At 35.3% G+C, this 27,842-nt stretch overlaps 2 protein-coding genes across 3 annotated transcripts in view; one reads left to right on the top strand and one right to left on the bottom strand.

Moving 5' to 3' along the window:
- Positions 1-23,567, top strand: part of LOC149851270 (nucleoside hydrolase 3-like) — an 89,957-nt gene extending 66,390 nt beyond the window's left edge. The window contains exons 10-12 of the mRNA XM_090008143.1: positions 19,705-19,909; positions 22,714-23,016; positions 23,105-23,567. Coding sequence (XP_089864269.1) covers positions 19,705-19,909; positions 22,714-23,016; positions 23,105-23,404 — 808 coding nt within the window. The 3' untranslated portion in view covers positions 23,405-23,567. The remainder of the gene's footprint in view (positions 1-19,704; positions 19,910-22,713; positions 23,017-23,104) is intronic.
- A 2,199-nt stretch (positions 23,568-25,766) lies between these two features.
- Positions 25,767-27,566, bottom strand: LOC149851269 (histidine-containing phosphotransfer protein 1-like). 2 transcript variants are annotated; one of them, XM_090014390.1, is made up of 6 exons: positions 27,205-27,566; positions 26,980-27,110; positions 26,739-26,807; positions 26,353-26,424; positions 26,200-26,276; positions 25,767-26,094 (listed from the first exon to the last, which is right to left on the bottom strand). In XM_090014390.1, exons 1-6 carry the CDS (start codon positions 27,352-27,354, stop codon positions 25,985-25,987), a joined length of 609 nt encoding a protein of 202 aa, XP_089870516.1. In that variant the 5' UTR covers positions 27,355-27,566; the 3' UTR covers positions 25,767-25,984. The 2 variants fall into 2 exon arrangements, with proteins under 2 accessions (XP_089870516.1, XP_089870524.1); XM_090014398.1 differs by having other exon boundaries at positions 26,204-26,276.
- Between the last annotated feature and the right edge of the window lie 276 nt (positions 27,567-27,842).

Below are 27,842 nucleotides of genomic sequence, written 5' to 3'. Positions count from 1 at the left end.
ATGAAGAAATGGAGGCCTTACATGAATGTGGCACATGGGAGATTGTGCCTAGACCACTGAACAGAAATGTCGTTGGGTCAAAATGGGTGTACAAGATAAAATATAAACCAGATGGGAGCATCGAAAGGTACAAAGCTCGACTTGTAGCCAAGGGATTCACACAAGAGGAAGGCCAAGACTTTGATGAAACCTTTAGTCCTGTAGTTAAGATGGGGACCATTCGTATTGTGTTGAGTCTAGCCATTAAACATGGATGGACATTGAGCCAGCTGGATGTTAAAAATGCTTTTCTGCACGGGGATTTAAAAGAAGAGGTTTACATGGAACAACCCACTGGATATGCAGAACGAGACGCCAAAAAATATGTATGCAAATTAAAGAGAGCACTCTATGGTTTGAAACAAGCTTCTCGTTCCTGGTTCGACAGTTTTTCTCTAGAAATACAACGGCATGGCTTTTCTCGGTCTCTTCTGGATCACTCATTATTTATTCACAATGAACAAGGAGTCACTACTCTTCTGTTGATATATGTAGATGACATCATCATCACAGGGAATTGTAAAAGCCACATTGAGCAGGTGAAGAAGTTATTAAATCAGAGATTTAAGATGAAAAATTTGGGAGAGCTGCGATATTTTCTTGGGGTAGAAGTTGATAACAAAAATGATATGCTTACCCTTACTCAACACAAATATACGTTGGACATTCTCGGCAGAGCAGGCATGACAGATTGTAAGCCGTTAACAACTCCAAGTGTCATCCATCAAAAATTAAGTTCACAAGAAGGGGATATATATGGAGATCCCACTAAGTATCGCAGTTTAGTTGGCATGTTGCAATACCTGACTTTTACTAGACCCGACATAGTATATTCGGTTAATCAGGTATCTCAGTTTATGCATGAACCTCGTGTGTCACATATGGAGGCAGTCAAACGTATACTTCGCTACCTAAAGGGTACAGTGGGTGATGGGCTGATATACAAAGGCAAGGAAGAATTAGATCCAGGCGGTGGCCATGAGATTGTTACTTATGCTGATGCTGATTGGGCGGGTGATCCAGATGAACGACGATCAGTATCCGGTTACTGCAGCTTCATTGGGCCAAACTTGGTATCCTGGAGCAGCAGAAAACAAAAGGCGGTTGCTAGATCGAGCACTGAGGCTGAATACAGATCGATGGCCACTGCCACGGCCGAGGGTACATGGATAAGACATCTTCTGACTGAAATGGGAGAATCGATTGCTAGGTCACTGTTACTGTGTGACAATCAAAGTGCCATCAACATGTCATTCAATCCCATTTACCATAGTCGAGCAAAGCACATTGAAATAGATCAACATTTTATTAGGAAAAAGGTTGAAGACAAAGAGATCGAGCCCATTTATGTGTCAACTAAAGAACAAGTTGCTGATATCCTCACTAAAGGGTTAACAAATGATAGATTTTGGTTTTTGAAGAACAAGTTGTTCATGGTCCAACACCATGCATAACTTGAGGGAGGCTGAAAAGAAGGCATCGTTACTTTCACATGTGTATGTCTGACCCGATCCATTTGTGTAATGGATCGGGTCCAGATCCAGTTCATGTATTGTAAATTAATATTATGTAAAGGGGTATTTTCGTACCCTAGTGTTTTTACACTTTTAATAAATAGAATGAGGAGGCAGTCACGATCGACTGAGCCTCCTTTCCTCTGGAATCTCTCTCTCTCTCTCTCTCTCTCTCTTCCCTTCTCTCACTGTCGATAATAGGGTTTCCATTCTTTCAACTTTCACTCCTTCTATAAGGATGTTGCCCAACTATTTTAATAGAAGACTAGACTTTGAATGCATAAGACTAGTGATGAGGTTATTTCCGTATTAAGACCGAAAATCTATGTTAAAACCTATAAACCTGCTCACTTTGAGAGAAATTACAATTGAGGAGAAAGAAAGGTTATTTGTCACTTTTGTAATGAACCAAGGCATATAAAACCAAATTGTCCCAACCTCAAAAGAAAGGGCTACGGTGAATATGTAACGCCCAAAAAATTTTAACCTTATTATAGTTCAAATATTGAAATTTTGAAACCAATTTTTTTTTATAAGTATAAGTAAAACAGATCTTATAATGCGGAAATGATTTTTAAAAACGTTTAAGACTTTGGGCGTGGTTACACTAAAGATAACAATCAAATCAAAATGTTCGCGATATACACATTTCAAACCACGTACAATATAAGACTGAAATATGAAGAGTTTTAATTTTATTTCAAATCAGAGTATGAAAAAATACTTCAGTCTCTACATGATCAAGTACTTAAAACGAAAAGATCATGATGACCAAGATCGCAAGGTAAGAATGGACCCTCGAGGATGCAGCTCGACTAACCCTTCGCTCCAACTACTCATCATACTTTACCTGCATTACCTGTCCCTCATAAAATGGGGTCAGACTCACTAAAGTCTAATAAAGCAACCCAAACTCAAACTTAAAGAAAACATATCAAGCATTTAAAGGTAAAGATATATTATTCATCCATCGTCAAGTGATAGACAAGGGAACAACGTCCTATGAGTCATTCATTTCAAGCATTCGAACATAAAGCATTTAAAAGCATTTCATTACTTAATATTCTATTCAACCTTAACTCACGTAATAAAGCATAATCTATATGTATTCAAGTCATACAAGTCATCACATAAATATATATATATATATATATATATATATGCACCTAAAACATTCAAATCATTGCATCATTTTCATATGCATTCATAATTCTTATAAACAATAAGTCAAATCATATTTGACCATTCCAACGTGAAACACACACACATACCTTATAAGTAATTTAATTAGATATTCATGATAGACATCAATCATGATACATAGGTGTGATATATTTACTCAAACAATCATAATGCAATAATTTGTAATGAAACTATGTAGGCGTGATGTATCATTTACCTAATAAGTCAAAACTAGTCATTTGTAGGCATGATGTGTCATTCACCTATACGCTAACATAAGCGTCACAATCATAACCTCATATCAAGATCTAAAATAAATAAGGATCTGATTATCATATCTGAGTTCAATATATAATCATGCTATAATAGAAAAGCCAAATCTATAGATTCATAACTGGCTATCTCAATCAACTCAGTAGATCCTCACAATTCATCATAACTTTTCATTTATTCATAATAAAGATTTACAAAATTTACACCGGATCACCTGGTCTGGGAAATGTACACCCTCACAAGGAGTTACCATCCTAGACTGATGGTCTACCTGGTCTTGGATAATGCACTTCCTCACAGGAATATACCGTCTTCGCGGGCTACCCGCTCTTGGACAATGCATTTTCTCACAGAGACTTACCGCTCAAGCCGGATTACCTGATCTAGTCATGCACACCTTCACAGAGAATCCTTTGGGAACAGTTCCTCAACGGGTACCATATTCAGTGAAAACTATTGTGATACATGCATACAATTGACCACTCTCAGGGTCGATAGCCATCAACACGGGCATAAGCATGTATACAATCAAAGCATCACACCATACATCACTTCATATGACATTAAAATTATAAAATCACACATTTAACCAATAAGGCTTCATGAACCAAAGTTCACTATTGAACTTAAACATTTATCGCATGCATTCATAATTTCATTTCACGTGGCATTTAAATCATATCATACATAAGCATATTATCCTACGCATCATATCATCGCCACAAAGAACATTGCACTCCGTAAATTGAACCTCGAAGAATGCGTAAACAAAATATGAGTTTTATGCATGCATACGTGAACATGCACATTTCATAATATGAAGCAACTAAACCTCAACATACATAACTCCTACGTAGTTCGAGATTTGCATACACGATAAAAGTCATATGCATTTTTCACCTTATGAATCAATATATCACCTTAGATATAATTGTGTAAGGGTTGGTCAAAATCTCATTGACCATCCTACCGTACATCATACGCATATATTTCTCAAGCAAACAAGACATACAAGTTCAAAACAATTTATAACATTTGCATGCTTTCTTCTATACAAGAATAAATAAGTCCATCATATGACAAGACAATATAACATTCACAGTATGCATCGAATACGACTTATACATGTCCATAGTAGTTTTATGTGCACTATGTATCAAATTCATACAAACACACAAAGCAACATAGTATGCCCAAACAAAAGTATGATGACACACATTGCGTACATATTATACATTCATAAGTACTCAGACATTTAAACCCACACACAGGTGTACCTGCAACAAACACACTCCATATTCTGCTAAATACAATCATGACAAGTATGATCTCCAAACTACAATCACAAGAGTCCTAGATATCCACAACTAAGTGAAGTGTGTGAGCATAACTTGTATTTGCAATTTATTTAGATATTCAGTGCAACATCATGCTTATACAATTAGTACCTAAACATGCTCTCTATAAGTTTAGTTTAGGTATCTTACCTTAATAATGTGAAGAACAATGAATCGAAACTCAAAAGACCGAGGAGTTTTAAAGTCCGCAAAGACCGCTACCCAAGTAATACAACGAACCCTTCGTGTGCGATCGCAAATGCCAAAAACTAAAAAAATGCCAATTATAACACGATTAGCCAAAAATAGCAAATTACCCTATAAATCATTACCAAGAGCCAAATAACACACAAATACACTCCAATAATTTACAAACTCTATCAAAAATATATTTAAATATAATATATATATATATATATATATATATATATATATAAATAGTGATTTATAGCCCAAAATAGTTCTATAAATGCAAGTTATACCCTGATTGACTTGAATGAACAAATGAATATATAATAAATAAATAAATAAAATTCAAAAGCTAGAAACACATTTCTAATTTGGAGATAAAAAAATGAGTTTTTTATTTATTATTAATTCTTAAAAATTATGGGTTTTATATCTAAAATGTGAATAAATAAGAAAAAGAGACAATTTTAATGATTTGACAATCACTCAAATTGTGGATGCCATTTCACAAATCTTAAAAGCTATCAAGAGCATAAAACCTCGAAGAGAGAAGATAACAATAGAGAGAAATATGGCTAACTTTATTCAATCTCAAACAAAACAAAAAGCAACCATTATCATGGGGGCCGACCCCTCTGTATACATTTCAAGGCAAAATAAAAGAAAACATAATAAGGTAAAAAATGCCCTTAATATAAATGCTATGTACAAATGAAACTATACATATAAAGGGCAGTACCCAAATGATACTCAGTATTACATAACTCTTAACACTCCCCTTCAAACTTGGGATGATGCAACAGAATCATTTTGAGTTTGGAAAGGAATGAGCGAAAATGCGAAGGAGAAAGACTCTTAGTAAGGACATCTGCGATCTGATTCTTTGAGCTCACATGTTCTAGAGCAATAACTCCATCTTTATAGGCATTCTTTGTATAGTGACAATCTATTTCAATATGCTTGGTTCGCTCATGAAACTCTAGATTCTTTGCAATATAAATAACACTCATATTATCACAATATAAGGAAGTCTTGTCAACAATAGAGACTCTCAACTCACATAATAACCAACGTATCCAAATAAGCTCGTCTGTGACTTGAGCCATAGCTCCATATTGTGCTTTTGTTGTGGATAAGGCAACCCTTCGTTGTTTCTTGCTTTTCCATGAGATTAGGGAGCTTTCAAGAAAAATACAGAAACCAGTAGTAGAAAGACGATCATGAGTAGAGCCTCCAAAAGCAGCATCACAAAAGGCTCTAAGAACTATGGCAGATGATGATGAAAAGAACATACCATAGTGCATAGTGTCTCTTACATATCTGATCCTGAGTACAACAACTAAGTGAATTGTCCTGAGAGAACTCATAAATTGATTGACTATATGAACTGCATAGGTGATATCCGACCTAGATATGGTCAAGTATATGAGACTTTCAACTAATTTTCTGTATACTACATGATCTTCTAACTCAACACCATCTGTGACTCTCATCTTTAAATTTGCTTCCATGAGAGAGTTGACTCTTTTTTAGTCATCTGCTAGTCTTGCCTTCACCACCGAATCTGTAACATAGTTATGTTGAGACAAGTACAATCCCCTTGGTGAGTATGCTATCTCTAGTCCAAGAAAATATTTTAAACGCCCTAAATCTTTCATTTCAAACATGTTAGCCAACTTCTTCTTGGTCTTCTTAACTCTCTCTTGTCATCTCCCGTGAGTATCATATCATCTACATAAAGAAGTAATATGCATTTTTCAAGCTTAGAGGAAGACATAAACAAGGTATAGTCATGATAACTCTGCTTAAAACCAAGTAATTTCACTGTTGAACTAAACTTCTCAAACCAGACTCGTGGTGCCTATTTAAGTCCATATAACGCTTTGTGAAGTCTATAAACCCTACCTTATGGATTTGAATATCCTTGTGGTAGTTTTATATACACTTCCTCTCCCAAATCTTCATTCAAGAAGGCATTTTTGTCATCTAATTGCAAGTGCACTCATTTCTACAACCATAGCTCTTTGCCACTCCTCTTTTCTTGTTGCCTCTACATAAGACTCAAGCTCAACATAAGAATGGATTAATGCTAAAAACATGAGGATTAGGAAAAGACCCATAGGATACAAAACAAAAAGGAAGAATCAAAGTTCTAGAGCTTCTACGTACCTTATGAGGATTAGGAAAAGAAGATGAAGACTCTAAATTTTGGTGGCCAGATTCAGCTGACAAAGGAACGAGATCAGAATTGGCATATTCTCTTCTCTCTTGTTGTTCCTTCACTTGATCTAGGAAAGAAATTTGAACCACATTTTCATGCCGCCTTGAGTAGGTTTGTCCAAACTGACTCTCTCTAGGTTGAACCTGCTCCCCTTGACTCTCCACTCTTTCATTCACACCTTCATTTTCACCAAAAAGAATCAAGAAGGACAAGTCACTCTCATTTTTTGTCTTTTCTCCATGTTGGTTGAAATATAACATATCCTCATGAAAGACATGTCAGGATACCCACACCCTCTTCCCAACACGATCATTACACTTGTAGCTCTTTTAACCATTTACAAAACCAAGAAAGCAACACTTAATAGTTTTAGGAGACAACTTATCTTTATATCTATTAGGTAACATAACAAAACATATACATCCAAATACTCTCATCACATCATAATTTGGAGTTTGTCTATACAAATTTTTAAAGGGATATATGTAATATCGTGTGTTTTTCTATAATATTAAATTGTGAGACTTCATAAAATTTGGCTAAGTGTTTCATAAAGTCGATGAAAATCCTCGATTTTAGGTGGAGTCAATTGAGTCTGGGCTTGGCCCAGAACCCATTAACAAGACCCAAACGAGCCAATTAAGATTTGGTAAAACTTTTTATTTTTGACCTTTAAAATCAAGCAAAATTTGGGTTAAATTCAAACGAATTCCGGAGGAAAAATTCAGGTAATATATCATTAAATGCGTCTCGAAATTATGAGAACATTGATATTTTGTTTTTCTGAATTCGGGCTACAGTTGGCCCAAAAATTACATTTTTTTAAAAAATGACCCGCCTTGATGTGACCAGTTCTGGATCGGATCCGATCCGATCCATTTGACCCAAGTTAATATGGATCTAGACCCAATCCAAGACCTGTATTAATTAGGATCTGGTCCAGACTGAAATCCATATGGATATTGGATGTGAATTTAGATTTGGATCCAGATCCAAAATCCAAGTCCAACTAATTTAAAGTTTTAAATTTAATGTAAAGGTTTAATTGAGTGAATTTGCAAGTTAAAAAGACTCACAAAGGGTGGAGATACCCTCTGAAACTTTCTGGAAATTTATTATTTAATAAAGAATAATTAATTAATTAAATATTAAAAATTAATTAAATATTAAAAATTAATTAATTCCGAAATTTCTTTTGGATATGGCAGAATTCTACATTTGTGGAACTCTACCTAATATGTAGGGATTCTAGAAGAGCCCACATATAGTAAAAAGTAAAAACAATAAAGTAATAAATTTGTTAAAAAGTGGAAAAGAGGTCAGAGATAGAGTTCTACACTGGTAGAACTCTATCTCCAAGCTAAATGGGTGAGAAACTCGAGAAGGGACGTCACCCTCTCTCTAGAAGACCAAAAATAAAAAAATAAAAAATTATAAAAAGGTCTAACTCGCCCCTCTCTCTAGATTTCGTTTCTTAGAGAGAGAGGGAGAGAGAGAAGGAAGGAGGAAAAAAAAAGAGAAGAGAGGAAAAGGAAAGAAGAAGAAGGAAAGGAAGATCTTTTTCGATCGCCGACATAGTCTTTTTCTGATCTCTTCTGTCTCCAATCGAAGGTACGGGTTCCTCTCTTGATTCGAACGGGGAGAGATAGTCTAAATCCAGTTTATGTGAGATTTTAGTGGGAAAAAGGTGAAAATCTGAACTAGAATACAGAAAACATATATACATAACTTTGATTATGTATATATATATATACATATATATGGATCAATTTTTCCTTTCCTTTTTTTCCAGCTTGTATATATATATATACATATACATATATACATATATATATGTTGTTAGATCTGCTATTGATCCCTGTTGACATGAACACTATTTCCGATTGCGTGTTTATTGTTTTCATGAAAAAAAATATGAAATCTAATCTACGTGTTATATTGTGCATGTTTCTCAGTTGTAGTTATGTTTTGCATGATTTCATGATTAGCATATTTTTCATGTTAAAACAGCAAATCTGATTTATATGTTTTCATGTTAAAACAACAAATCAGATCTACGGGGCATGCTAAAACCAATACAAGTGAAAATTTCTCAACGGCATTCATCCTCAGACAGCATCTACAGGTGATTCATAGAGAGACTTTGGGTCATCTCAAAGTCTTTTATGGAGATCACGATTGCACACTATCCTTATAGGATGAACGTCTGCTATAAGATTTTTATTCTGCCTTACTCATGAATATAAAAATCTAAAACTCACGTAAAATATGACAGAAGAAATAACCAATTCATAAATACAATGATTGACTCCTAAATAAAGCTAGCTAAAACATAAGAGCCAAGAAAAAGTAAGTTTGACTAAGAAATATATCAAGTTTAACAGATTTCTAGGATAAATATGTTACTAATGGAATGGAGAATGAGATCGACCCAGCACAATATGAATTTTCTCCTAAATGCTCTCAAAATGAAAGCAGCTCGTGAATGCAATGACTTTTAGTTTCTCGACTGGTGATTGCATTTGTCTTACATACACTAGGAGCCTTTTTACCTTGTATACACCAAAAGTAAAAAAAACTTTGGTTCTGCAGCATCTTCATCAAGTTAGACATAATTAATCATTTTCTGATTCTCCAGTCTGAGGATGTGTTTTTGATGATGAAAGAAAATGAATAATACTTTAAGACTTTCCATTTCTGTATAGGAGTGTTTTAACATCTCAAATCCATTTCCATTTCATATCCGAGCTTGTCTTTTTATTGTTTTTTTTACCTGATTCGGTACTGTCATATACATTTTTAACTGGATTTAACCTTACCGTATCAGGTCTGATTTGAAAAGGGAGTCAGATTTAGATTCTAATTCTGATCTAGCATGATCTGGACTGTATCCGACCCATTTACACCCCTACTAGATCCAGTGAAAGACCTAGTTTCATGTGCTAAATATCATTGCAGTGATAAGCCTTATGAAGTTAATAAAAGACTACGGTCTTGAGTAAAACCACTGTAAGATGACACAGTTAGAGGGTGCTGATCAGACCCAAAAATTTCATAGTTTTCGGGTACTGATCAGACCCAAAACACGTGTAATAGAGGGTGCTGATAAGACCCGAAATTATCACAGTTTTTGGGTACTGATCAAACCCAAAACACAGGTAGTAGAGGGTACTGATCAGACCCGAAAATACACAGTATTCGGGTACTGATCGACCCATAACACATGCAGTTTTCGGGCGACTGATCAGACCCGAATACATGCTGTATTGGGTGCTGACCAGACCCAAATACATGCGAATTGAACTGGTTTATACGATGATGTTGATTGTAATAACTATGTTTGCAAGACTGTCGTCAAGTTGTTTTATATATGTGTAGAAAACTCAAATCACAATGACACCGAATAGAGCTCAGGTCACCTCTTCCCCCCAGCTCTGCCACCATTTTTGCCACTCAGTTGCCGAGAAATTATCATGACATTGTCACCAGATAAATAGGTTCCAAGAAACCTCATCTTGGTCTCTTCTGCAATCAACTCTGCTATGACCTTGGTGAGAGAGGGTAAGTGAGAACAATGCAAAATGACATTCCTTGTTTCATCAAACTTTGGTTTAATCTCTATAAGAAACTCAATAATGCTATCAGTTTCCCTATGCTAGTCAAGAAATCCTAGAGAAGTTTGACATGAGGTACACATCTTACACTTCGTATATTTTTCACATTTTTTTTGGCCATCTTTAAGTGTAAGAGCATCCCAAATTCTTTGCATATCCAAATAAAATTCTTCAATTGACTTATTTTTTTGGTGCATACTCCTCAATTCTTGAGTGAACTGATAATGCCTTGTCCAATTCTCTTGCTTGTATACTTGTCTAAGGTACACCCAAGCTTCTTTGGCCTCTTGAAATTTGAAGAGATTCATAAATATTCTCTGTTCTACTGAAACCAGAATCCACACATTGGCTCTTGCATTATTTATACACCTTCGAGCCATCCAAGTACCCTCCAAGTGCTTTTTCTATTATTACTTCTATCATAAAGTTTGCCTAATAAGCATAGTTTGTCTTATCAAGTTTCATGAGAACAATCTGTATGCCTTCTTTCTCCAATAGGATGTAGGTGGGTTTTTAAGATAAAAATAAAGAGTGATGGATTCCTAGAAGGATACAAAGCTCGGTTGGTTGCAAAATGATATTCACATGAATATGGTATAGGTTATGAGACCTTTGCTCCAGTTGCTCATATGACCACTGTTAGGACTCTAGTTGTAGTATCATCCATTAGAAATTGGCCTATATATCAATTAGATGTTAAGAATGTCTTTCTGAATGAAAATTTGAATCACGAAGTCTACATGGATTCGCTCCCTAGTCTAAATATTGAAAAATGCATGGTTTTCTGCCTTCGTAAAGCTTTATATGAGCTTAAACAAAACCCTAAATCATGGTATGATCGATTTAGTAGGACTATATTAAATTTTGGATTTAAATTGTTATACTGACACTGCTCTTTTTATAAGATCTACAGGTTATGCGATTGTCATTTTGATCCTATATGTTAATGATATGATCATCACTGGATGTGATAAGAAGGGAGTTGAAGAAATTAAAATTATGCTTAAAAAAACTTTTGATATGACTGACCTTGGTTTCTTGAGATATTTTTTAGGTATCGAAGTAGCCTATTCACCAAGAGAATATATTTTGTCTCAAATAAAGTTTGCAGCTAATATTGTTGCACGTTCGGAGATCATATACGAGAAATCTGCTACTACTCTTGAAGTGATTAATGCTAAAACGAGAGTCTTATTGGATGATTATGAACACTTCAAATTTTCCAAAAATCTAAAAAATTCCCTTTTTGCCCTTGACTCACATCTTCTGAATAATTGGGTCAATTTTTAATCAAAATTTTCATTCCTTTCTCAGATCCACTAGAATCCAGACTCAATTTTCATATCTAACCCAATTTTTTATCCAAATCGGATATCCGGATCCAATTCTGATCTCGGATCTCTTATTGTACAAAAAATCAATAAAATCAAATCGTGGTACTTCCTCGGGTATTTTATCTGAATCCAATCTCAATTCGGGATCCAAAGTCCATATTTTCTCAAAATCTTAGATCAAAATCCATTTCGGGAGTCATTTTCTGAAATAAATCATGTAATTTTCACAAAAGCCCCATTTCAGAAAAACTTGCAATTTCAAAATCAATATCTTATAAAAATCTTTCAAAAGCCTCATTTTGGACCCCCTATTTTTTTCTTCGTGTTGTCCTCGTATTTTCTTAATTTTCTCTTTTAAAATATAAAAGAAAAAAAAGGAAAAAAAGAAAGGGTTTTTTAGAAAATAGCCTAAAGCACTCTTTGAAAATTTTTGTAAAAGAAGAACCACCTTCTTGGAAATTACTAAAAACCAAAGGATTTCCTTTAAAAAACTCGTAACGGTTTCCCGTTATAAAATAAGTTGCAGGCCTCCCGAACCTTCATTGCGTTTCACCTCCCCATTTCTCGATCTTCTTCCTCCTCCTCTCCCTTTTCCTCCCTCATCCTTCTCTTCTTCACTGTGTCTTCATTCGGTTCCAATAACCCACGTTAATCCTGCAACGAAGGGTCAAGAAGGTGGTTGATCTCATCCTATAGCGGTAGATAAGAAGACAAATCTTATTTCTCCCAATTGAAGCAGATTCACAGTAAGAAAACCCCTGTCTCTTCTTCCTCTGTTCTGTTTTATGTAAATTTACATTTCTTTCCTTCTTTTTCCTAGATTTTGATTCTCTGTTTATTGAAGCAATGTATGCAATGTTGATCTGCCTATGGCAGTATCGACTTTCATTTTGCGATAGAAATCCGACCCTCTTCGAGGTTACAATCCTTTCCCTGTTGGTTTATACGCTCTTGATTTATCATATTCTCATTATGTATCTTCATTTTATTACGTATTAGTTGCAATTGAATTCTTGCATTTCATCCTACATATTTACCCATTCCATCACCCTCCTGCGTATCATAGGTTATTTCTATTTTTCTGATTTCGTGTTTAATTTACATTTTTAATCCCAATTTATGTTTGATTATGGGATGGTGTTCGGTCATCTTTCTGACTGCATCTTCGTTCATATCATTCCCTGGGTTTCATTCATTTTAAGTTACGTTTTGTTTCAATGCATCTGATTGTTTTCGTAGCATGTATTTTTCTATTACATTCACGATGGTGTCTATCTGTACATCTCGGCAATGTCATCCAATTTTATTCATCATCGTGATGTCTGGATTTCGAATATCCTCCTCATTCATGTCGCCCGCTACTCTAAAACCCATATTGGAGTTGTAGCAAAAGTCTAGCACTTGATCTGGATTTGCTGAGAAGATATTTTATTCTGATCTACAGCTAAGCTTATCTCTCAGCCATTCATGAAAGCTCTCCTAGCGGGGGATCTGAGATCAGATCTGGATCTGCTGCAAAAATGCCTACTGTGAAATTCGCCCCTCCGTTACCTTCCAGATTTTTCTTCTATGAGGGAAGATTTGAGCCGCAGCCTTAATCCTGATCTCCATGATGATTATGTCATTAAATGGATTCCCCTAATTTCTGTAAACAAGCTCCTCATTGTCATAAGAATGGATCTCTGTTAGATTGTTGTGGCCTTTGGAATGTATGTAGCAAGGAATGACGATAATCTTTGTTGATTTTATATAGGTCGTCTAGATGGGAAACCGAGCTGGGATTGTAGGATTTGTTTGTCAGTTTAGTTGAAATGTAAGACAGATATGATTGCTCTGCAGGTTTAGTTAATACCAGTCTCCGGTTTAATAGGTTTTCATCCTCCAATTTTATGTTCTTACCAAATTTTGCTGAGTTTTCTTTCTTTTTTTTACTGTATATTAGCTTTGTTGTCTAGTAGATAATTGAAATTTCTGCACCTCTTAGATTCTCTGGTTTTGTTTGGTTCTTATGCTTGTTATGTTGAATTTTCCTCGCTTCCCATCCATGCATTTTCTGTGCTCTGTAATCCTCAGATTCCTTACAATGCATCCCATGCATCCATATTTGAAATCATCCTAGATCATATGTTTTTCAGGGGAGTCCTGGATTTTGCAGAAGGGTACCCACTAGGGAAGTTAGGATTACACTAGCTAAAAATACATGTGGTAGGTTTACATGGTGATATTGACAAGCCATTATATGATGGCCAAATTATATTTTTTTTATCTGTGATGTTGAAATATTTGCATCTGTTGTTTACTGATTGATCGATTGTACACATTCTGTCTCAATCCTTTGACTATAAGGTTTAAATAAGGTAGAGCAGCTGGTTGGCAGTGAGTAGATTCATACCATGCTGCCACCTGTGCTTTCACACTCACCTCTCTCAACTCCATTTGATGGTGATAACTTTTCTGCCCAGAGCAACAACCCAGAGAATTACAGTCCTACTGAGAATTTCTCTGTGATTAGCCCCCTTCCTATAATTCATCGCTGGAGATAAATAGTTTTCACAGGTCATTAACAAGCATCCAAGGAAATTTGTAGGGGAAATTTCATCTTCGCATGATGCTGATGTGGCTTATGGTTCAAGCGTTAGGGACAAGCTGCAGGAGTTGGAAATTGCTCTGATGGGTCCTGATGCTGATGAAGTGGGCAAACATAGGATGATCATGAAGGGAACAAGGCCCCTGAGAGTTTGAAGTGGGTAAGGGAATCCTTAACTGGAGAAGTTACACAACCCACAAAAGCTTGTGCCAGGGGTACACACCTGTCATAAATGCAGGAGATCAGATCAAGTGACTCAGCCAGTTTCGGTTGAGTAGACTAACTTGCTCATGACTGATCTGTATTTTCTGATTAGCGTGGATTCAGATAATCTTTTTAAATATAATATGCTTGTTGTTGACATAAAATAGGCATTGACTTCTTCCAGCTCTTTTGCTCTCCCAAGCTGGATATTTGGGAATTCACCTATCACCTCACTAACTGCCACTGTGCACGCCACCTGCTAACAACATTTTTTTTCGCATTTGTTGTTCAGCCGCCCCTTCACTGCCACCTCAATGTTATCATTTACACAGCACGTGCTCTCCACCATCTCTACACTGTTGTAATGCCTCTCCAGGTATATCTACAGCACCACAACTTCCACCTTATCCATACACCTTATTTACCTTGCTGAATACCTATCAGATTTCCTGCTGTATACCACCCAACACTACACTATTCACATCACAGATGCACTCACCTGTAGCCTCACCTTCACAGCACATGGATATCACCTAGCACTCCTTTGCACTTATGTTCAATATATCGCAACAAGTCATTAAAGCTGCAGCGATTCATGGGGTTACCTAAAATCATATCATATACACTTGCCAACACCTATCTTCATATCTCCATTAACATCTATAACTTAACTAAAATCATTCTCAGCCATCTACGTAGATGACTTTGCATTTGTCATGTGTCCAATATGCCATGTATGTTTTCTCATTTAGCATGAATGTCATATTTAGATGCATATGCATGTTTTCTCATTAATATAAAATATATGCATGAGCATTTCATTAGTTGCATTCTAGGTTCAATATATTTTGCAAACTTCTTTCTATATGCATCTGTTATATTTTGCTAACTCTGTTTTGTAGGGAAGACGTAAATTGTTGAAATTCCTTTTCTAGATTAGGCTTTTTGTAATTTTAAATTCAATTCAAGTTTGTAATAGTTAGATATTAACGAGAATTTTCATTTTTCTGTATTAGATTGGAATGTATGTGCATGTAAATATCATGAATTACCTGTTTCATATCATTTTTTTTTTGCTTTTATTTTCAAAATTCACAAATGAGAACACGAATGACACGTGCACCATTCTAATAAAAGGTGATTAAATCCTAAGTTGAAGATTTGCATCAATGACCATAGTCAGGGTGTGAACAAAACTTAGGATTTTCATTTTTTATGGAATAACATTGGATCCACACTGGGTCTTCTTTAAAAAATCATCATATTCTTCTGAATTTTTTCTTTCTTTATCAAAGTTTAACTTGAAAATTAACTTAAAATATATATCAATGGCCATAGTTAGGATATATTGAGAGTTAATTTAATTTTAAACTCTATAAAGGCACAAAAATGTGTTTTATTCTTCACTTGAATTTAAATATGATTATTATATAATACATTTTATGACCATAGTCAGAAATGTATTATATCTTCAATTTTATTTTAATTCATTTAAAGAATGAAATATGCTTTTCAATATCTAATTTTCAAAAAATTCTTTAATTCATTCGTCATTTAGGATAGAATCACATCATATTTTCAAATTATTTTAAATTTTTCTTCACAAAATCAAGTGATTTTGAGACAATCCTTCAAATATCTTCTTTATTTCTCAAATTAATCTTCAATTCTCATTTATAAATTCAAATTCATCTTTTTATTCTCAATTCTATCTCATTTCAAAATTCAAACTTCAATTTTAAAGTCCAATTTGACTTTGAAATCTCGAATTCACTTATATATTCAAAATTCAATTTACAATTCAAATCCAATTTCAAAGTTCAATTCAACTTTGAAAATACAAATTCATTTTCATTTTCAAGATTCAATTTTAAATTCAATTCAATATCCCAGATTCATCACCTAATTTCAAAAATTCAAGTTTTAAACCAAGTTTATTTCCTATTCTTCACTTTAGGTTCTCAAATCTTCCAAATCATCTTCTAAATTTAGAATTCAAGTCTGAATTCAAGACTTATTCTTTATTTCTCAAAATTCCAAAATTCTAAAGTCTTAAATCAAACTTCAAACCAAAACTTGGTATTCACTCTGAAAATCGATTTTTCCTAAATTCCATCTCTTTCAAAATCGATTCCAGACTTCGAATCAAATTCCATTTAGGATTCCAGATTTCAGATTCAAATCCATCTTGGATTCCAGATTTCGGATTCAAATCCATCTTAGATTCCAGACTTCGGATCCAATTCCATCTAGGATTTCAGATTTCGGATCAAATTCCATCTAGGATTCCAGATTTCAAATCCAGTTCCATTTCCAATTCCTATTTCCAAAACCATTTTCAAATCTATTTCTCAAGTCTAAATTCAAATTCAATTCATGTTTTAGGTTCTGAATTTAAAAATTTCTTTTTCAAAATCGATTCTTGAAAATCGATCCAAATTCAAAGTTCATCTTGACTTTGAAATTTCATTCTTACTTCAAGATTCTAAATTAAAAAAAAATCCAATTTTCCTCTTCATCTTCTTCCATTTCAAAATTCATTTTCCAAACTCTGATTATTCCAAGACTTGGAATTTCAAGTCTCTTCTTCCAGATCTATTTCAAGTTCCGAGTTAGATTCAAAATCTAACTTTTTCATACCAATTTTCAGTCCTTTGAATCATTTCTTCACTACATTATCAAATTTATTTCAGAATCACTTGGATAATCCCAAAAAGTTCTAAAATTATCTTTAAAAGAGCATACATCTTTGCATTCGCACAAGCATGATTCTTTGAGCATTCTAGACTTAGAATAAATCCTTAGATAATATTTAGGCAAAGCAAAAAGGCATAAATTCGATCCTTGGTTCGGTTACCCCTGGTAAAGGCACCAGGAACGGTCGAACCTCCTACCGACAAGCGAATCCCGTCTCTCCTTTTCTCGCAAATTTTTCAAAACGGAGTCGAGTAATTTCAAAACATTTTCAAATTTTAGGTCAAGTGAGACCTTTGCAAAAGAGTTCCTCTCTCTTTCTTTTCTTTTTTCTTATCTCTTCTTTTCTATCCTTTTATTCCCCTTCAAAAAGGGAATAGAGATTAGAAAGGGAAAGAGAAGGAAAAGAGGGAACCAAGAGGAAAAATTTTGCAATGATCACAATGATCCAATTTCTATAGTCAACTTATTGGATCACTGATGTATTTGTCTATTACTAGAACAAATATTGCTCATGCAGTGCATATGCAAGTCAATTTTAGCATGCGCCTACCTTGGTTCACATGAGTATTGTTTTGAGAATAGTTCGATACATTAAAAATACCATATCTAAAGGGTTTTTCTTATCCTCTTACTCATTATTAAATCTTATTGCATAGATTAATTCTGACTGGGGAGGAGATCCCAATAGCCGACACTCAGGTACATGTTTTTATGTATTCTTAGGTGATTCCCTTATATCTTGGAGGTATAAAAAGCAACAGAAGGTGTTGTTCTTCATGGAAGCTAAATATAGGGTGATGGCTACAACAACAACCAAGGTCGTGTGGTTGTGGTCCTTACATATATGGGAGTTAATGTTTTAGAACCTTTAAAGTTATGTTGTGCTAACAAGAGTTCCATATATATATATAGCCAATAATCATACATTTTATGAATGAACAAAGCACATCAAAATGGATTGTCACTATGTTCAGGAAGAACACTTGAAGGGATGATTGATTTACCATATGTTCCATCCGAATTTCAGATTGCGGACTTCTTCAACAAAGCTCTCCCTCTACCTCACTTTTTTTTCTTCTTAACAAACTTTCGGTGATCTCACTGTAAGTTTGAGGGAGAGTGTTAAAATATGTTGTATTGATATATATAAATATCAGATATACATATATATATGTATATATATTTACTTTTTTGGATATAAACTGAAATACCCATTAGGGGTATTTCAGTAATTTCATATTGTAATAGGGGTCAGCCTATAGGGGCTAATTTTCTTTTCTTTTTCTTTTTCTTTTTTTTTATTTTTTAGTCTTTTTTAAATATAGCTATTTATAACCATTGGGAGCAGCCCAATGACTAGTTGGGCTGCCCCCACTCTCTCTCTTATTTGGTTATAAATAGAGGTTTTCCCCTTGTATTCTACAATGCTTCTTTAAGCATTTTTTATGATCCAATACATATTATATTTTTACATTGTGTTGTTTGTGATTTGTGTTTGGTGATTATCTCCTTTGTGAGATTGTAATTGGTTCATTAGAGTCTCTTTTGTGTTTGTGCACATTTGTATCCCTTTAGTGGCATTGTGTTTGTGCACACCTTGTTTCATTACAATATGATGCATCACAAAAAGTCATTTGTTGTATATTTATCTTTCTTCTTATCCGATCATCAATATATATATATATATATATATATATATATATATATATATATATATATATATATATGGTAATATTTGGTGCTATTGAAGCTACATAAGTATTGAGTATAAATCACTTTCTTTTCATATTTTATGCCTTTTGTAGATTGGGCCTTATGGATGTGATCTACAAGGTTTGTTTAGTAGAAAATGAGTTTTGAATCATGTGATTATGGCATGTAACAGGTTTTTTTAAGGGCTTCAAAAATCTACGACGCACAATGCACTAAATTTTCACTACTCAAAGAATCACATTTTTAGGTTAAAATAAAATGATCTATTGGTTTGATACTTAGCAAACAAACCATGCTGAACACATCTATGTGGTCAGATTGATTCAATAAAACTTGAACCTATGATTTTCAGCTCAGTAGTTTTGTGCCTTCAATAGCAATATATATATATATATATATATATATATATATATATATATATATATATATATATATATATATATATATATATATATGTGTGTGTGTGTGTGTGTGTGTGTGTGTGTGTGTGTGTGTGTGTGTGTGTGTCTTGAGTTTGCTAGAATCTTGTTTTTATACATATGTATATATGGAAACACCACAGCCTGGCTACAGCCATAAGCCTGCCATAACAGGAAATCTATGACAAAGATTTCTTCCTACAACCTTATGTTTCTATTTTCCTTTAAAATCTATGCATTTCATGTGATCCTTATTATGTTATTTGCGTTGGCATTCTCCATGAAAGTTGGTTATTTTCCACAGGAGAATATCTGTCCTGCTATCATGCAGGTACCATACATTGATCATCAACTAATATGACTGATGTTTACTTGTTTCAGGTATACAGCCGAAAATTCTGTAAAATTTGGAGCTCCAAGGGATTCTGATCACCCTGAACTACGACAGCCATTAGCATTAGAAGTTTGGGAATCCATATCCAGGACATTAGAACCAGGACATAAGGTCACGATATTGACCAATGGACCTTTGACAAACTTAGCAAACATTTTAACTGCAGAGAAAAATGCAACCTTGATTATTGAGGTAGGTGGTTTTTCATTTTTGGTTGCTTTCAGTAGTTATTGCTTGAAATAAGATTATTGTGACATTGTGAATATGATTGGGCCATTATGCCTGATATTTACACACCTCATCTATAATGCCTTTTGATTTTATGCTCTTACATCTTCAGTTAATTTCTTTGTATCTTATCATATATCAACATTCTATATCTCGTTAGAACATTTTTTATGTGATTGCTATACATTTTGAAACCTTGAATAATATTGCAGTTAGGGCATGTATTGCTCCTTTCAGAATCAAGTTTACCCAACAAAAGAATTTCTTAAAAAAGCCTGCCTTTTAAAGTATTTTTGTTAGTCATACCCAAAAACAATGGAAATAGGTCCTAAAGGGGAAAGACTAATAAGAGCTGACGAGAAACAAGATTTCCTTAATGCATTTGTTGAAATTTTCAAGGGAAATTGATTATAGTCTCAAAATGAAAGTTGCTAAACAGGGGAATGGCATCAAAACGCTAGACATAGAAGCTAAAGGCAATGGCCCTTTATGTCCATGTGAAGTGGGAAATAGGAAGTGATTAGGAAGTGTTTAAAAGGTGGATTAGGAAATTTTTTTAAATTCAATAACAAAAAGGGTTGAAACTATGGTATACTACCATTACATCTAGGCTTAATTAACTAAATTTTTCATACATTGGATATCTTCTTAGTAGATGAACTAAAATCCATGCAGAAATCATTTATTTACTAGTACTTTAATTACTAGAAAGTACACACGAACTTTGAAAATTTATTAATTATATCATACATGCAATGGCATATATGCATATTCTTCTTATATTGAGAAGCAGGTGTTGAGTACTTTCCCTTCATTTTTTAGATGAATTGCATAGAGTATCTTTTAGTTTTATGAAAATAAATATATCTTGTTGGATTATGAGTTTTCGTTTATCCTTCAAACCCATTTAAATAGGGTAGTTTATTAATTATATCATACATGCAATGGTGTATATACTATATACATATTTTTTCTTATAATGAGAAGCAGATGTTGAGTATGTTCCCTTCATTTTTAAGATCAATTGCGTAAAGTACCTTTTAGTTTTATGAAAATAAATATATCTTGTTGGGTTATGAGTTTTTGTTTATCCTTCAAACCCATTTAAATAAGGTAGCTGTGGCCCCCTTTCCTCAAATTTCAATCCCTTAAACGTCCAAGCGTGGTTATCTAATGGAAGTGCAATTCTTTATTTAGAAATCATGATTCTCATGTCCTTGGAGGTGTACGTCCTTGGAGTTGTGCTTCCCATTCGGACCTAGTTTCCAACTTTGGAATAGGCTTTTGAGGAAGTGAACTTCCATGAATATGCAGAATCTTTTCATAACCATGGTAGAAACTAAAAACATACCTTAAAAAAAAATTACTAAATGGAGTGAATATGTAAATATTCTGCAGCAGCCTCACAGTCAAATCTGCATACTCTGACTGGTCAATATGTTGTCTTGAATTTATCCCCCACTTTTTTTTTCATCTTTTATCTCAGCATATGTGTTCCTTTGCTTTAGATGTGGTATAATAATTCTTCAACTAGATCCCTTCTTCCAGGGATGCCTAATTCTCTACTTGGTAACAAGAGCTTTTGTTTGTGGAAAGCCTAGACTGACGGACAGTTTAGCAGGAAAGGAATAACTGTAGTTTCCAGGATTTTTTATGAATTTATTGTCCACATATGGAAGCAACTTCTAGGCATATTTATAGACCACAGACAAATTCGTTGTATTGAAGAATTGTCGTGGTCATTTTATGTATTATGACTGCTGTTTGATGTCTTATAGATGACATTCTACTTGCTGGTTACGTTTTAAGGTAAATTTGTTTCAAATTTAAATATAGTCACAAGTTCTAATCCTAATTTTATGGAAAATGGCAAACAAATATACGTGGGGATCAAATTTGACCATTGGGCAGAAATTGCATTTTTTGGCAAGGGGCCTGGTGTTTAAATCCACTAAGGGCCACCTTCCAGGTTGAACATTTGTATGCACAGATACATGTGCTACTAAGAGGAAGATGCATGGAGGACTCGTGCAATAATACCACAGCTCAAAGTTATGTCACACAGATGCTCTATTTTCTCCCCCATGTTGTGTCCCCTTAAATAGTAGTCATATTGAAAACTTCATAAAAATGGCCCTATCCTATATCCACTGCTGTATCCATGTGACATAGGCTCAAGGTCATGATGTTGAATTGGTGTCTAAGACACGATGCCCCTTGCACTTGGTTGGCCACAAGGATATAATAGGTTGGATCAGCAATACTACCTTGAAAATAATTGATTTACGCCTTCCAGCTTCACCTGCAAAAGGTTATGTGTCTATAGTCAAAATTGAGGTTTCAATACAAGTATTTTTTTTTTCATGAGGAATGGGGAAACCACCCCCAGGATCGAAGACCTGGTCGCTCTGGCTATGCCCGCCGTACTTATGGTCACTTTCCTGATGGTGTAGACCTGTGGTGCACCCCTTGCCCCAGGGAGTCACCTTGCTTCAGCAAGATCAAGGGACATAATTCCCTTGCCCCTTCTTATATGCAAGGGGCTGATGCCATTGGGAGTGGAACCCTAACCACCCGTCTAGCAGCCAAGGCTCCCTCCCACTACGCCAAACCCGTTGGAGCTTCAATACACGTAATTCATATTTCCAGTTTGATGTGATTGTTGATATTGATATCTTCATCATCATTGTCACTGTTCATTCCTTTTCTTTCTTTGAAAATGTGAGTAAATAACTCGAAATTACTTTTCCTTTATATTGCTGTGCCAGAATATCTATATAGTTGGTGGATATATCAACGAGGCTAATGCAAAAGGGGGAAATCTTTTCACTGTTCCTTCTAATAAAGATGCAGAGTTCAATATGTTCCTTGATCCTTTAGCAGCCAAGAAGGTCATTGAGTCAAGGCTCAATGTTGTGCTTGTTCCACTTAACATCCAGCGGAAAGTATCTTCATTTCACCATATGCTGAAAAAATTAAAGGCAGGAAAGACACCTGAAGCCTTGTTTGTCCATCGTCTGCTGTCAAGGTTGTACCAGTTGCGGCAGAAACACAAGAGTTACAATCACATGGTAAAGTTTATCTTTCATATAAATCTAATGCATGGAACTGGTCCTGGTTTTACTCTACCTATTTCCTCAAGTTTTATTTCCTTTGCAGGATATGTTCTTAGGAGAAGTCCTCGGTGCAGTAACATTAGTTGGTGATCCTCTCATAAAAGCTTTCGTGAATGTTGCATCAGTCACTGTCTTGGCAAATGGCGACTTGTCCACTGATGGACAAATTATTATTGATAAGAAGCAAGGCAGTTTAATCAACATATTGTCTAGTTTGGACCAGATTGCGTATTATGACCACCTTACAAATCTTTTAGGTAGCAATAACCAATCTGCTGTTATTAGCAGTTTCAGAGAACAGAAAAGAATATGGAACCTGCCAAATGCGAATGAAAACTCATAGCATCATCAAGCTCTTGGCAGGTTAATTATTCTTTATCAGTACAAATAATTTTGTATACCTATTTATTTTAGTGTAACTTTTTAGATGAAAACAAATACATCAATTCATCCTTCATATACTTATGCCACATGATTTTTGGCAGCAATAGGCTGAGTTTGTCCAAAAAATCAATGGGAAACATTGTATAATTCATAAAATAATCTTACTGAACAAGTAGCATCATGAGTAGCCATTGTTCGCTCCTTAGATAAGCGATATGCTTTGTTTAATATATTTTTCAACTATAGTTGTTGTTGGAACACTTAATAATCCATCTCTCACACACACTCTCTCTCTCTCTGTGTGTGTGTTTTTTCGAGCAATTGACAGCCACTGAACTTCTTGCCCATGGATTTCCTGTTATGAAGCTGGTTCTGTTTGTTCAATGATCAACGAGTGAGAAATTAGCGTTGGAATTATGAGTGTTCGCTAATATTTATAATTTCTGCGGAATTGTACTCCCCAAGAGAACATGATAGTTTGCAACATTGTTGAAACATGATATTCATTTTACACTAACTAAACAGGTGTGTGTATGTGTGTGTAGTCATCAAATATCACAATAATTTCAAATTATTGCATTTCTAAAAGTTTTGTTTCAGAAACAAAAAATGACTTGTTGCAAATAATTTGAAAAATATCAACTAAATGTGCCGCATGATATTTCCAGTTTTTAAGGAACTAATATTTTTTGGTTTTCGAGATTTTACATGAAAATATCTTCAGGTTTTTCCAGCGAAGGTTTTCTTTTGTTTTTTTCCCTTAAAGTGGCTTAAGAAATTCCCTTGTCAATGATCTTGCTAGGCTGATACTAGTGAGTACTATACACATACATATGTTGAAAATAGGTGTGTGCGTTTTAGATGCTTGTCATGTACAGATATGTAATTAGATGAATAGCTCATATTGCACTAAAATTTCATGATAAAAATTTAAAATGTTGCTAAAATTATTTAACCAAACTTAATTTTCTAGTAATAAACATTTTTTGAGAGGAAATAAATGCTGTTAAAACACATTTACAAGTTTAGATTAAGAGAAAAAAACCTCCAACCATAATTTTGAAATGGTTAGAACAGTTTTTTAGTTCCAACCACTTCCTATCTCCACATGTACACACCCCAAATTTTGAGTTTGGCCCATTTATGATGACCTTGATTTTGGGTTTCAGCTTTTATTTAATATAAAAAAGGTGCTGGCAAACTTCGGTAGTCCGTTAGTTACCTGCTTCATTATCCACTCTTAACTGCCTTAATGGGGATAATTTTACACATGCATAAACAGAGAAGCAAGTTCACAGCACAACAAATCCAACACATTACCCAATTGAGCTCTGACCATCTGGTAGGAGCAGTTTGTGCAAGTCATCATGTGATGGGACATTGCAAGCTCGAATCCCACTGGTAGATGGGCGGTTGAATAACTTTCTAATAGTTTAAACAGGCCTCTCTGGCTAGTCTGGATTGGCTTAAAGGCTGATTGTAAAAGGGAGGGAGCTCTGACCATCTGGTAGGGAGCAGTTTGTGCAAGTCACCGTGTGATTAGACATTGCTGGTAGATGGGCGGTTGAATAACTATCTGGTAGTTTAAACAGGCCTCTGGCATGTTTGGATTGGCTTAAGGGCTGATTGTAAAAGGAAGGGGGGCCCCAGTTCCCCAGCTCTGTTATGAAAAAAACAAACAAATCCAACACATCTAAATTAAGTGGATAAACTCTAAATTAAGTGGATAAACAAGGACCAAATTCAAGTACCGCTTTGTTTCATTTTTTTTTTACTTCTTTGGTCGCAGCAAAAATATAATAAGAATAGGGGTGACGTGCGTGCAAGTTGGTTCCCGTCATTATCTCATCCTGTGGGCGATGATCAAGTTACAAGTGCAATGGATTCACATGGGGAAGCCCAACCAAACCTTGTAGCTTACGTCTCCCTCACTCTTCCCGAGAGATAATGCAAATCCTCCCTACGTAATCCCACGTTGGTGGACTTAAATTTACCAATTTGATGTCTCCCCTGCGCAAAAGAACAACAGCCATCCATCGTGACTCTTTTCATGTCAATCTTAATGCAAGTGGCTACTTCGTCAACCAATCCTTCTACTTTCACTCAAACAGTACTCTGATCAGTTGGCCTAAAAGCTTGGAAACTACAAGTCCAATACATGGGTTACTTTCATTTTACCAGACTATACCATAGATTGCCATCATCATGTTTCAATATGCCCTTTTTTGTTGATGCATAAGAAATGCTTTTTCTTGTGTACATTTCATAAGATTTGCGCTTGGTTATTTTGCGGTCTCGCGAGAACAAAAAAAACAAAAACAAGAGAAAGAGCTTTTGAGGTTGTAAGAAAAGTGAAAAGAGGTACACGGTTCTTTCCTACACAGGTAACAACCAACCACAGACAGACCATATTGACTTCCTTCCTGAACTGACATTACCTAACAACCCCTTCTGACCAAACTCTCCCACAGTAATCAAACTCCCATCTGTAGTAACAAACGGAAACTCATCCCTAAGAGCATGCATCTATCTTATTTCTTCACCTCTGTAAACGCAAATGATGAACATCTCCTAGGAAACATAGTGTCTGATGGCGCTTCACTCCAACAAGGGTATCGCTCCACCTGCAGCCAAAATTTGTTGTTCCAGCTGCAAAAGGAAACATCAGGAAAAGAATGACAGTGTCAGTTCGTCCCTGTTTCTCAGTGAATAATAGTATCCTCAAAAAGAGTAATACAAAGAAAGAAAGAATACTGGCCCTGAAGAGGGTCTCAAGCTTGTTCTTCACCAGGGCGTACTCATGCTTTACTTGTTGCAAGCAGTTCTGGCATCTGGGTCATGCAGCTTTAGCTTTTAGTACACTCCAAAAACGGAAAATCATTAATTGGCATTCAGTAAAAGACTAACCCTTCTCTGTTTTTATCTTCACAGTAGCCACGAAACGCTATGCAGACGTTTTTCACTCGTTGAGCACCTATGCTGTTTCAGAGAGGAAACATTTTAATGAAAAAAACAAAATGTATACATACAAAAAGTACAAGAAGAATATATATATGGGTACAAAAATTTACTAAAGGCAAGATGAAGATGCTGCCGACCTCATACACATTTGTAATCAACAGCAAGAGCAAATCTTTCTTTTTTTAGCTAAGATTTAGCTAAAAAGTTCCTCTTAAGATGACAAAAGATAAATTGAAAGATCACTTTGTCAGATTTTGAATTTAAACAACTCTTTGCAAGAAACACTGTTGCAACCCGACCTGTAAATCATGCAACATGAAGTCTGAGCATACCTGGAACTGCTACCCTTCAACTGGTGGACATGAAAATCCAACTTCTTGAAGTCAACGGGTTGCAGATCCCTTCAGGAATCAAGACAGAAGACAGATTGCCCAAGAAAAAAGTGCACAAGTCAATTAGTAGTTATCCCCCAAACAAATCAAGAAAAGGATGATCAATCACCACAAAGAATCTCAAACCCCATAACATGAAAAAGAAAAAAAGGCAAAAGAAGAAGAAAGATAGACTCCGCACAGGGTCATGTCCATATCATTCAGAAGCCTCTCAGAGTCCTCGAAGAAAAGACCGACGACTTCCCCAACAAAATTCGGATTGCTCTCATCCTGCAGTTGCTGAAGCTGGGTAAACTGTTCATCCAAAAATCCCTGCCCACAAACCCACCAAAACAATAACAAATGATGAAACAAACAAACAACCGAGAGAGAGAGAGAGAGAGAGAGAGAGGTTACACCAACATACCTCACGGAAGAGAGAAGATATTAGATCAATAAACCGGCGCTGCAGTTGACCCACATCCATCCTTCCTGCCGCCACACCCAAAAGCCTGCTGCCTTGCCTTCCCCTATTAAATAACAACAGGGATCCGAATCTAGATGCAGCAGGGCTCATACACCTTTTATGACTCCAATTTATTGTGGGGGTGATCCGATCAGTAACAGGGCAGCAGAAACCATCAGAAGGTAAGTAACGTTGTGGGTTTTATTGCTGCCTGCCAACAACACCAAAAGGAGGAACAGAGGGAAAGAAGAAAGGGAGCAAGTTTGGATGCAGAGGATGACCACCCCTTTTCTTGGGTCCTCACAAACCCATCTTTTCCCCTCTGAATTTCCCTTCTGCCAATATTTATCACAGCAGCAAAGGGGTGGGGTTAAAACCTTAAAAAAGAGGGCACTCTGCCCAACACCCACCACCACAGCTCCTCCTGTCTGTTTTTACCTCAAATTTTTTTGTATTTATACCACCAGAGAAGGGGCTCTCCTCTGAATGCCAATTTACCAAACGCCACCCAATTTTACAAGCCACGGACAAGTGAAGGCTTATTGTACTTTTCTCAACATCACTAAAGCTGAGTGGTCGACTCCGCAACTTATGTAAAT

This window comes from Nuphar pumila, chromosome 1, assembly GCF_984573655.1.
Source record: "Nuphar pumila chromosome 1, dmNupPumi1.hap1.1, whole genome shotgun sequence".
Lineage (NCBI taxonomy): Eukaryota > Viridiplantae > Streptophyta > Magnoliopsida > Nymphaeales > Nymphaeaceae > Nuphar > Nuphar pumila.
The sequence above is the reverse complement of the archived record's forward strand: the minus strand, read 5'-3'. Positions and strand labels throughout refer to the sequence as shown.

Excerpts from the sequence above, each read along its gene's own strand:
- LOC149851269 (XM_090014390.1), bottom strand. The coding sequence starts at position 27,354 with ATGAGCCCTGCTGCATCTAGATTCGGATCCCTGTTGTTATTTAATAGG. Across the intron at positions 27,111-27,204 it reads TATCTTCTCTCTTCCGTGAG|GGATTTTTGGATGAACAGTT; the intron begins GTATGTTGGTGT and ends GTTTGTGGGCAG. Across the intron at positions 26,095-26,199 it reads TGAGACCCTCTTCAGGGCCA|CTGGAACAACAAATTTTGGC; the intron begins GTATTCTTTCTT and ends TTCCTTTTGCAG.